This window comes from Maniola jurtina, chromosome 18, assembly GCF_905333055.1.
Source record: "Maniola jurtina chromosome 18, ilManJurt1.1, whole genome shotgun sequence".
Lineage (NCBI taxonomy): Eukaryota > Metazoa > Arthropoda > Insecta > Lepidoptera > Nymphalidae > Maniola > Maniola jurtina.
Window position 1 is genome coordinate 4574943 of NC_060046.1, and position 12832 is coordinate 4587774.

Consider the following 12832-nt stretch of genomic DNA (forward strand, 5'->3'; position numbering starts at 1 on the left):
GTACGAGAAATAACACTTTTATTTAATTTTCATGGAACCCATTTAATTTTTTTTATAGCGGCAATAGAAATACACATTCCGTGAAAATTTCAGCTCTCTATCTTTCACAGTTCATGAGAAGACAGCGGAGGCTTAGAAATAGGATCCAGTTGCACCCTTCGGATGGGGAACCCTAAAATATCTCTCCCCTAATTTTACCTTCTACGGTATGACACGAATATTCATATCGGATTGTCGTCTTTCATAATGCAGACGAGATATTTTGGAACTGTATTTTTAATCTGTCTGGGAATCCGAGCTTTTTATTCTCGTTTGTGGTAAAGCTACTCTTTTGTTTGTTGTTTTATATTTTTTTCTCATTACACCTATTATAGTACGCGGAGTATTGTGGGTATTTCGACTAACTCCTTAATTCTCTTTGATAAGGGTTTGTGATTAAAATTTTAATTTTGTTCTAGATCCCTAATTTATCCATTCTTTGTTATTTAATGAAAGCCACAGCAAGAACTTGAATTTTTGCCATTTGCGTCTATCTAATACAAAGTGCGATTGTGCATTGTAAGATCTACAATCTACATGGCTTTTTCTGCATGTTTAGCAGTGGGAGGACGGACTGTGCATATTGCATGCTGCACCATACAGATTTGTCTGTTTCAGCGGATTATAACAAATTAAGCTTTTGGTTCCTTAAATTATGGTTCCGTTAGTATACTATAATTGTAGTGTGCATAATACAAGAAGTCCAACTGAAGTTGCAAAATACTTAGGGGTTTGCTTAGCTTAGCTTAGACTATAGGTACACATTACACAAACCGAGCTGAGATCTGCTTTTGTACAATATGTAATTATATCTACGCGTCGTGTTCAGATTAGTTTACTTGTTTTGCGCGCACTGTAACTTTTTCCTCAACTGTTTGTTCTTTTTATCATTAGGAAATGAACAACCATACTCATTAGTTGCTAATGGGTTAAATATAATCTTTCTAACCAAAAAGCACTTTCATTTCAGGCATTGCCGTTTACCATCAAGAGATTGTTTCGTCTATCTATTATCGAATTTAAAATCATTGAAGTTCACCTTTATGAAGTTCGCCATCTTCATTCCTCAACAGTATATTAGTGCCATCTTCTCTTCTCCAAAGAATGCGTGGTAATGGTCTACCATCTGCCTTACACGTGACGCTGACGTCGGTTCCTTCTCTTGCAACTATATCTCCGCTAGTTCCCTCGTCGACTATATTCGGTGGAACTGTTTAACAATAGAAAATAACAATGTTAGTACAGCCTACAGAAACACAAAGGCGATACAAGGGTGAGATGGGGAGGAATTAGAATTAGATGTAGGTACCTACCAAATGTTGGAAGACGGCAGAACAGACATCAATTATTTTTACCCGACACCGAAGACAGGGTTATGTTTCTCACGGCTATCTGGTATGGAGGTGGCATTATCTATACTCTTGAACAATCCCAACGGCTGGATGGATTTTAATCAATAAGATCTCTAATGGATTTGTCTAAAACGTGCAATAGTAATAGCTCAGCTCTCTTCTAGTTACTGTAACCTTCACTTGTCGGGGATGTTATAATTTTTTAATTTACACTTGTGTAAAACCAAAATGGCGGCCTTAAAATACAAAATGATTGGTGGAACAAAGAAACTTAAATATAGTTCGCGACAGGTTGACATGGCAATCGGGGCGGGGACGGCCCGCAGACCCGCACAACACCCACGCTAACCCGGTGCGGGATAGCGTGGGTGACGTGCGGGTGAGCCGGACGTCCCCCCACCTCATACCCCGATTGCCATGTCGACCTGTCGCGAACTATGCATGGAACCCTAAAAAATTACACTATTTTTTTGGCCAGTCGTATTAAAACTTTAATCAGACAATTTGTTTCGCGAATCATATTAGGTAAATGTTTCAAATACGGACAATAGACCCAGATTTGAGTATCTCACTGCGTCAGTTGCTAGAGATTACTTTGTCATTTGAGCAGCCGGCGCAGCAAAAAGCTTAGAATAACTACATTTTGCTGAATTAATTCAGCAAACCCTCGAGTGTTTGCAGTATATCTGGCGATGTTTGGTTTCAAATCTAAATAACACAGTAGGTACTACTATTAACAGTCTTAATTTTTTTTATTTAGACACAATTTAGCCCTTGACTGCAATTTCACCTGGCGGTAAGTGATAATGTAGTCTAAGAATATGCTAGCGGATTAACTTGAAAGGGGTATGGCATTTTCCCTTTGGCTCCTACACGGTTTTATTTATGTAAGTTACAGGTTTTAGACATATTTTCTTTAGCTGTCAAGCTGTCAAAAACAGGTCGGCAATAGCAAGTCCAGCGTACTTATATTAGTAGAGGTCAGTGCATTCAGGTCCTGAAATTCCGTTGATGTTTCATGACTAAATAAGAACTGTTTTTCAGTTTTTTCACATAAAACATGCCAATTAGTTTAATGCACAGCAGAACAAAACAACTGCAGCACGAATAAATTCCAAACATCGTCGTGAAACAAACACATAAAGATAACCTTATAAAACACAAACCGTTGGAAAGAATTACAAAACATAAAATCCACAATACGTTTAGCCATGTTTAACGATATTTGTTTGAAGTGGCACTTCGCGGTGTTTGATGGTTTTCATTGAAATTGCCCGGTGTTAAAACAATAGCCGTTAAGGGAAACATTGGTAATTTAAACATCATAGAATCGTTATTCTCACCCGCGGATATAAATTCTGGCGGGATAATTTACGTTTTATTCGCTTTTTTGGTCGAAATGAACGCATAAATCTATGGATAAGGATCCTTGCATAAATATTTACGCCCTTCTTGAAATTAAATAACGACAATGGAAATGGTCGTTACTTTGTAATATCTTAAACGGTATTGCAAAATTATACTGTACTCCTTATCAGCTTTAAATGTTAACTCAAATTAAGTTAATTCTTCTGAAACAAAGTTTTTTTTGCTTTAATTTACGCTTGGATAAAGTTGAAGGCATATCCTTAAATCTCTATTTTATTAATCACCTAGTCTTTTTAATCGAACGAAAGGCATTATAGAGAATTTTAAATGCGGTGGGACCTCTTCAATTTTTCGGAATAATAGACCCTATTCTCGTCTCAGCAGGCAAACTATCTCTGTACCAAATTGACGATGCTTGCGACTTCGTCCACGGGGATTTAGGTTTTTAAAATTTCTGTAGAAACTCTTTAATTTTCCGGGATAAACTTAAAGTTTATTCTCGTCTCTATGCAAGATATCTCTGTACCAAATAAAAGATAGGTACCCGCGACTTCATCTACGTGGATTTAGGTTTTTTTAAACCCCGTGGAAGCTCTTTGATTTTCTTGAATGTCTGGTAGCCTATAATACCTACGGAACTTTATCAAAATCGGTCAAAAGGATGGACCATAAAAAGGTAACAGACAGACTCACTAAATTGCATTTTTAAATTATGGCTGTATGGATTTAATTATTTTTTATTTGCACCAAAAACAAATTGTAGAGTCAGAAGATACGAGAATATCAGAGTGTATGAGGAAAAAGAGAAAACTATTCAATCAGAAGAAAAACGATAACAAGTGGACAATGAAGCATTTAATCTCTCATCAACTAATTTCAATCGAGCAATCACTTAAATGCAACGGTTTATGATCGGGATCAACACAATTCTCCGATAGAGCTCATTTCCAATCAGCTCCTGTTTTGCAAATCATACAAGGGTCCTGCGGAAACAGCTTTGTGGAAACCAGGTCAACTGTGAAGTGACTAGTGTATTCCGATAGTAGTTACAATCAATACGAGTGACATTTCCCGTTACAATGGGATTACAAAAATGACTTCGGACCATTAACTTGGGTATAAAGGGAGATTGATGCAGCGGGGATGTATGTTTGGCGTTGAATTCTTTATTTTGTAATAGCTGTGCTCGAAGACTAATTCGGAGTAATCGGAATAGCGTTATAACTAAAATGGAGCGAAGACATTATATACTTTCTATCTGTTCCGACCATTGCTAATACTAATTATATTATATAACGACTTACCGAATCAACCGACCGGAACTTCGCAGATTATTATTAGAGTTTCTCAGGTGATTTCTGCGTGCGTTTAGTTTCATAACACACTATTCTAAAAATCTTTTTTCCTCTATTTAATAGATTTCAAACACAAGTGTAAATTAAAATTTTAATAGTAGCATTGCGGTTTTTATTTTCAAAAGCAGATGATGTTAAAACAATGGCCTCTACAGGGGACACCATTAATTTTAACATCATAGAATCATTATTCTCGTCCAAGGCAATAAATTCTAGCTGAATAATTTCCTTTTTATTCGCTTTTTTTTGTCAAAATGAACACATAAATCCACGGATAAGGATCTTTGCATAAATATTTATGCCTTCCTTAAAATTAAAGAAACGACAGTGGAATGGTCATTTTCGTCATTATTCTCGTTTTTTATATGACATTATAAGTATAATTTTTTTAATGCTGTACAATTGAATGTCGGATACTGCAATATACTTTCAGTATATAATAAAAATTGTAGGGTAATAAAAATTAAGATTATTTTAATAGTCCTTAACTTTAAAACCGGTAAAGTGCGAATCGAACTCGCACTCGAATGGTTCCGTATACTAATAAAAGTATTACGTATTGGTATAATGTAAACAGGTATTTCGTACAAGATATAATAATATGATGTACTTTTTCATAACAGTCATTTTGAAATTTTTACTGTTTGCTGTTATAGCGACAGTAAAAAGACACACTCTGTGCTTTCAACTCTTTTGAAAACTCTACCTATTACGGTTCATGCGATACAGCCATCTGACAGACAGACAGAGAGAGGGACGAACAGACGGGCCGGACAATGGAATCTTAGAAATAGGGTCCCTCTGGCACCCTTATAGTACGGAACCTTAAAAATGAGATCAAGTGGCAAAAATTCAAGCAAAAGTTTTATTAAAAATAATAATTAAAATGAACTAGATACAAATGTAAATTAAAAATTTATACACCCCCGACAAGTGAAGGTTACAATACTAGAAAAGAGCTGATAACTTTCAAACGGCTGAACCGATTTTCTTGCATTATAGCTAACAACACTCTCGATCAAGTCACCTTTCAAATGAAAAAAAAAATCGATTCATTAGTTTAGGAGCTACGATACCACACACGTCAAACTTATAACACCCCTCTTTTTGGGTTGGGGGTTAAAAAATCATTATAATAGAGACTATTCAGACTTCAGACGTTCTTTACATTGAAGACAAACGGTCTTTAAAATGAAATTACTTTACAAAATACTTTAACAACTAAACTGTAAATCAATTTCCAACAAAAGATTTTCTTTTAGAACTCCCTATTCACCGTGAATTCCTCACGACACTATTCTTTAAAATTGCCAACAATTTTCTTCAATATAATTTATGTCCCGTCAGAAACACTCTGCAATCCATTTTACAGTACGTGTCATTTATTTAGGACGAGCACAGTGGGTGTAGTTCAACGCTGGCGAATAAAGTCGACGCATTGAAATATGGCTACATTTTGTAGCGAAATATTGCATTGAATCTTTTAAAATTGAGCTCGAAATGACCTCAAAATATTCTTTGCTTGAATGAGGGCGGTGCAGCCTAGTTTCTATAGCATAAATTACTTGATTATCCTGGAGAAAAGCATAGCCGGTCCATCCAGTTGACTACTTGGCGATAAGCGAACGGCTCAGGAGATCCGAATCCTTTTATAATTTTTCCTCCGTGTCTGCGAGTCATTCCCGGTTACTATCACTAAGATCTAACAATACGGCTAAGTCTCTGAACTAAACCTAAATGACAGGTCTAAATATATTGCTTTCCGTTTCACAATGCTCCCTGTGGCAAAGGACAGCATTAGATTTAGATTTGTTAATTTAGTTTAGGAATTGTGCAACTATGATCGGAGCCGCTGGATTTCTAGCTCGTTCACACAAGCTGCGTAAGCGTAGACGTAGAGCGTACCACTGCATTTTAATGTATGGAACTGTATAAATCATGGCAAACCGCTTGCGTAAAGCGTGGACGTATGCGTAACCCGGTGTGTTAGGGGTGTACGCGCGTCACTACGCACGTGTCACGTGTACGCAATTGGTGTGAATGGGCCTTTAGGGGGCACAAGACCCTAGCGTGTGGAAGTCCCCAGAATGATAATGATGTATCTACAACATAATTAACCATAGTTATCTTATCGTGAAATACTACTTAGTATAGGTAAGTACTGTTGAGTCGCATGCAGAAGGGAGCGTAGAAACCTAACGCATTTTCATTCTCCAAACAAAACTCCATTACTATATGATTAATGGAATGAATCACGACCCTTAATATGGAAGATTACGACGCAGTTTGCTCGAATAACCTTTACTGTTTATGAACTTTTTTTAGTATAACCTAACCAATGTAAAAAAAAAGATGGGAATACTCTAACGGCCGTATTCACAAACGTTACTATGAGGTCTCACAATAAGCTCGAACGCAAAGTGTAGGTTCCACCAATCAGATCATTGTAAATTGACGTGATACAGTCATCTGATTGGTGGAACGGACACTGTGCGTTCGAGCGCACTATGAGACCTCATAGTAACGTTTGTGAATACGGGTGTAAGTTGCCATCAGAATTGGTATCATTGAATCACTTTGCAGTTAAAGACTCCAAACTCCTTCCGAACCGCTTGCATAGCTACGTATAACGATCTATTAACTTTGCGGTTACGTCTACTCTAATTTGGCATTGTTCCCGCCTGGAATGTAGTGTCACCAAGTTATCTAGTCACTATAAGATATCTATAGAACTAGAGACATAAGAACTATGTCTAAAATAAATTATTATTTGCTAGGACCTAATAAATAGAGCGTCTTCCAAAATTCGGAAAATCCACGTCTTTTATTAGGGTTCCGTACATTAAAAGGAAAAACGGAACCCTTATTTTGTACCCTCACTTTGTTGTCCGTCTGTCTGGCTGTCTGTCCGTTCATCGTGTCTGTCAAGAAAACTATAGCTAAGAACACTCTCGATCAAGCCACCTTTCAAACAAAAAAAAAACAAAAAAAAAATCGGTTCATTAGTTTAGGAGCTACGATGCCACAGACAGATACACAGATAGATAAACAGATACACACGTCAAACTTATAACACCCCTCTTTTTGGGTCGGGGGTTAAAAATACAGTTTTGTCTAAAAACTTTCCTTCTTCTAGTCCGTAATAATCTTTCAGCAAGATTAAAGCTTTATAAAAGAGAAATCTTTCAATAGCCTTGTATACCTATGCGTTTGAATCGAAATAAAAGTTTATTAGAGCTAGATTTGATTTCAACTAGGTATCGGTTTAAATTGTGGCTGACCAAATACAATCTATCTGCGTGGTACTGGTACCTATTTAATTATATTGTCTGGATCGATGAATCGCATTAGGATTTAATGTGGTGGAATGGCAAGCATCGGACAGCGATTAATAGGTAGATTTCAATGTTCATCAGTACAATGAATTACAAACATTCGGCGCTTACGGCCGTATTCACAATCATTACTATGAGGTCTCACAGTGCGCTCGAACGCATAGTGTAGGTCCAATCAGATCATTGTAAATTGACGTGACACAGTCATCTGATTGGTGGAACCTACACTATGCGTTCGAGCGCACTATGAGACCTGATAGTAACGTTTGTGAATACGGGTGTTAGTCGCTCTGTTACCGAAATCTATACAAGTATTTTAAATAGGTATGTTAATTTGTTTGTAGGGGGTAATCTCTGAAACTACTGAACCGATTTAGAAAATTCTTTCACCAGTAGAAAGCTCTATTATTCTTGAATGACATAAACTATACCTACGTATATTTTTTTCAATTAGAGATCTCTAGTAATAAACTTCCCGTGCGAAGCCGGGCCGGGTTGATAGTATCGAGATAAACTTCAAATTTTATTGTTTCAAAATAAATTCCTTCAATTTATCTTAAGTTTTTTTTAGTTGTCTGAGTTTATTTAATTTAATTTTTTCATTTAATTTTTAATGTCAAATTAGTGGTGTTAGCTGGCCATGAGATTATTTAACTTTCGCTTCTACATTACGTTGAAAATGATACATACTTTGATATATTTTTCTTTCCAAAAAAGCTCTCCATTCTTTTCTGAGCTTATTCCACATGCTTATTTTTTATTATTATTATTTATAATAACAGAAAGTAATATCTCTGGTGTTAAGACCTATCCAAGTAGGTCGGAGAGTCTACGAATCCCTATGAGTAAGTAAGCAAATACATTATTCCGCTTAGCAACAGAAATAAGACATTAGATACATTGGTAAACAAACATGAGTGGTGGGCAAATACGGCAGAGAAATTGTAATATCTGAGCTCAGTTTTTGTATCGAATTAGCTTAGTTTTCAGTTCTTATTAGCAGTAAAATCAAATATTACTTACTAATGTTACACATAATATACCTAAACCCACGCGGACGAAGCCGCGGGTATCATGTAGTCAGCAATATTTGCCTAGGTAAAATCAAACTCATAATTACCTATAGGTACGAACTTCTATAGAAACATTTTATCCCATTGAACATCGCCACATGTTAGATACTCAGGTAAACATCAAAGAATTAATATCATATTTGGTGTTCGAGCCTAAGGGCGTTTGTACACTCATTCGTATTCAATTAGTTTTCGTGATTCGTGAAAATACGACTCAACATGAAAAAAAATACGAATATATAAACACCTCATACGATCCGAAATTCATATCAAAACATAGTACGCGTGTGCGCTCATAAATTTTTTTACGATTCGTATTTTGACATCGTATGACGTGTTTTTATATATAGTATTTACGTGATTTTTTTCCGCATTGAGTCGTATTTTCACGAATTGAGTACGAATACAAATGCCCTTCGGCTACGTCACATAACACTGTTTCGCCGTGAGGTTTTACTAAGAAACCCTCAAACCCGAAACGACGAAGAAAATTACCAAAAGGTCGAATTTGTATGCGTTTCGTGGACATTACGTGTACAATATCCTGCACCAATATTGTCAATATCTACGTAATATTAATGCCCTGTGTGATTTAAGGGTGGGATGCGAGCACGACGCGTGTTCACAAACTCGTGACTTGAAACCGTGAGAGACAAGAGGCTTAAAAGATTAACCATTAACCGAAATTACGAAGAAACAGTTTCACAGTTATACCATTACTGAATGCTTGATCAATTATGGGAGTAATTATTTTGTTAGGATTAATTATTATTATTATTGATAAAGGGATTAACAGCTGTTTTAGTATTAATATTATTATATTCATTTGACAAATATCTTCAGAATATCAGGCATTATCGAAGCTTCGATAAGTAATCTTGAATAGTTCCTACCACAGCATCGTTAGTCACAATAATTTATATAATTTTATATTAATTAAAACTAGTAACTTATTAGGTACTTATTTTATATATTTACAGCCTCTAAATGGGACTGAAATCAGAAAAGTTATATACTTTACGCGTCCTTGGTTTTTAATTAATAACATCACTAACCTCATTATAAAAAAAATATGAAAGTGTGTTTGTTTATCTTGAATCTCATCGCTATGAAGCAATAGTTCGACCATAATATAACGACTGGAGATGTAAATCATGTCAATTTTACGTCTATTAGAATCAACATGCTTTAATCTTATCATAATCATAATTTATTCATTGCAAATACACGTTTTATAATAGGTGGTACAAAAGTTTTTAGTTCACAGTGTATTCACCATTATAATGGTGTGCAATAGGTAGTATTTTCAATTATTAATTACATGGACCTTAAAAATACATACCCAATACATCAACACAGCCAATTTGTTTCTTCATAGTGCTGGTGTTGATCTGGCACATGTAACATCCTCGGTCCTCCACCTTCAGCGGCCGGATGTGAAGCTGCCATGACCCCGGCGAGTCGTTGGTGACCGCGTACCGGGTACTGTGGGTCACCAGCCGTGTGTGGAGTGTTAGAATTGTCTGGTCGTCAGCTCTAATCCACGCCACCTTTGAACAAACCTGTTATTTAGAAACACGTTCTAAAGTACCCGTATGGTCAGACTTATAGTTAGCCTCCAATAATTTTGAGTCATCTGCTAATACGGTAAGAGCCTTTTTCAAAATATTGTTTACTAGCGACCGTTCGTAGCTTCGGTCCCATGCGAATTTCAACAAAAGCTGCTCTACTTAACCTTATGTCTCAATTCATTGTTTAAATTGGAGGGAAAGGGGGGTATTAGTCATGATTAGCATGGCTAATATTCTTTAAAAAAAAATTTCGTGCGCGCTTGGTTGACATAAGCTAAAATGCTAAAGAACCTACGAGCGAGAACACTTGTACCACTGCATGTTAAAAAGCGGAAAACATCCTGTAGGTACGATACCATATTTCAGATATTGTCAAACTTAAATGTACAATCTAACTTGAATGCTCATCTAAAAGTTAACAAGACGAAATTACGAGATTCTTCAAAAGGAAGGAAGGGTCCTAAAATAATACCCATAAAACAGCTCCATAAAGTGTAACATCATGCTTTACAAGACGAAAATTTGCAAGAAGTCCAAAATAAACCGATTGCTATTGTGCCCGGGGTCAGAAATCAAGTGAGATCGCATTACTTTAAATTTCACGAGAGAGGATCCCTCGGAAAAAGAAAATTACTTATTCTATTATGGCCCTTTCGTACTACTTCCAGTTCAATTTAATATAATATTACAGAAGCTTTGTACCCACGCACAAAATCTCGATTGCCGGAATATGTAAATGGTGTCACAGAAGTCAAAAACATTTGGTAGCGAAGTTGACCCTTTGTTCAGAGTTCAGACCCCACTGAAATGGCGTTATCTATTTGAATGTTAGCCCGAAAATGTTTAGATATTATCATAATGATTTTAAACGATCGTAACCGAAACTTTTGAAACTATTAAAATAATGTTACATTTGTATTCGTAAGTCTGTTGTTATTCAAAGGTTTATTAGTTAAATAATAGCTTTCTAAAAATTAAGCTGGATCGCAGCCTATTTGTAAAGCGTTTATCTAGCAGGTAGGCGTAAGGAACTAGTAAAACAGACATAATATCAGATTCTGTCTATTATGCTTTTACAACACATTCGTTTAACCAATTTTGACCAAGTTTGGTGCAAAGATAGCTTGCAGCCCGGAGGCAGACATAGGCTATATTATATCCCGCAAAATCAAAGATTAGCGACGGGATTTTATAAAACCGATCTACGCGAAAAAAGTCGCGTTCATCACCTTTAAAGATTTAAATATGTGTAATAAATTTTAAAAATAGGGCTTCTTCTTAACGTATAATCTAATATTGGCATCTAATATAAGCATCAAGGCCTGAATAGAATTTCTCCAAGAGCGAAATCCACTTTGAATATTAAAACCCACATTTCCATGCTAAATAGAGATTATAATATCATTTCCCAGATTGAAATATACGATTTCCGTTAATACAGCCAAGAGATGATGTTCATGAAGGCACGGCTTCGCGCACCTACTTCGTTTGTGCAACCAGCCCTAGCGTAATCAATGCGACATATCGACTAGGGACTTTAGAACGTGCGCCGGGTGCCAAAAAAATGTGGGACGCTTTAAAATTTTTATCAACCTTTCGCAGGGACCATGCTACCATGCTAAATATTCTCTATAAGTATCGTTCCAATTTAAGTATAATTTTTACTGCTGAAGCGGGCAACATGTCAACATGGGCAAAACTTTTGACGATCTCATTAACAGCACAAAATAACAGCGTTGTGGGTACATTGTATATCCGCAACATAAAGCTGAGTTTCGGGCCTTTTCGTTGCCACGACACATAGTATACAGAATTATACTGTTTAAGTTAAGTTAGATTTTAGGGCGTTATAATTTGTAACAAGTTTATTGTGTTTTATATTATGTGTTGGATCAACAAATAAATCTAATTCTATTCTATTCATTATTATTTGTACTCTGCAGTGCCACAGTTCACGACAGGCGTATGGTCTGGAACAAACAAATTTAAAACGCATTCACACAAGTGTGGTTTCATCTTCACTGGCAGTCATATACACGTACAGTTACTATTTCGCTGAGCGAAAAATGTTATTTCCTTTACCCTGTAAAGCTGTCAAAATTAAGTACCGATTGCCAGTTCAACAGTCGATATAGACCATCGCCGCTTCGCCGATAAAAAAACCGAGAGAAAGGCTTGCCGCTTTGATTGTTCTTGGGCTGCTAGTTTTATTTCACAGAGCTCGCTCCTTGTGCTAGCAATTTTCTACTTGTGTGCTGTCAGCGCACTTGACATGGTTTTACCGTTGAATATTAAAAGTAACTTTATGCAAAGTGCTTAATATAAGTAGGATACGAACAATGTGACTTACGAGATCTAGTTTTAGGGTTCCGTACCTCAAAAGGAAAACGGAACCCTTATAGGATCACTTTGTTGTCTGTCTGTCTGTCTGTCCGTCCGTCTGTTTGAACTTCGGAATGGCTGAACCGATTGTGACGGGATTTTCACAGGCAAGTAGAGGATTGGCCAGGGAGTAACATAGGCTACTTTTTTAACCGACTTTTAAAAATGGAGCAGTTGTGTTTTTCTACCTATGTACACTGATATCTCCGAGATTTCTGAACCGATTTGCGTATTTTTTTTAATCGATAGAGGAACTTTGCAACATTGTCCTATTAAAATTTGGATTTCTACTCTTCAATCCTGATGCTGCACAGGACCTGATCACCAAAGCTGATGGGATTTTGAAACTGTCGGTTA

At 36.4% G+C, this 12832-nt stretch overlaps 1 protein-coding gene and 1 non-coding gene across 3 annotated transcripts in view; both read right to left on the reverse strand.

Annotated features, from left to right (window-relative positions):
* Nucleotides 1-12832, reverse strand: part of LOC123874348 (lachesin-like) — an 87357-nt gene that overhangs the window by 9606 nt on the left and 64919 nt on the right. For both annotated transcript variants that reach the window (XM_045919619.1, XM_045919620.1), the window contains exons 5-6: nt 9865-10072; nt 1079-1249 (exon numbers count right to left, since the gene is read on the reverse strand). In XM_045919619.1, the coding sequence (XP_045775575.1) occupies nt 1079-1249; nt 9865-10072 (379 nt within the window). The remainder of the gene's footprint in view (nt 1-1078; nt 1250-9864; nt 10073-12832) is intronic.
* On the reverse strand, nt 11654-11766 carry LOC123874696. Its single transcript, XR_006797984.1, has one exon. It is a non-coding gene; the product is annotated as a U6 spliceosomal RNA (small nuclear RNA).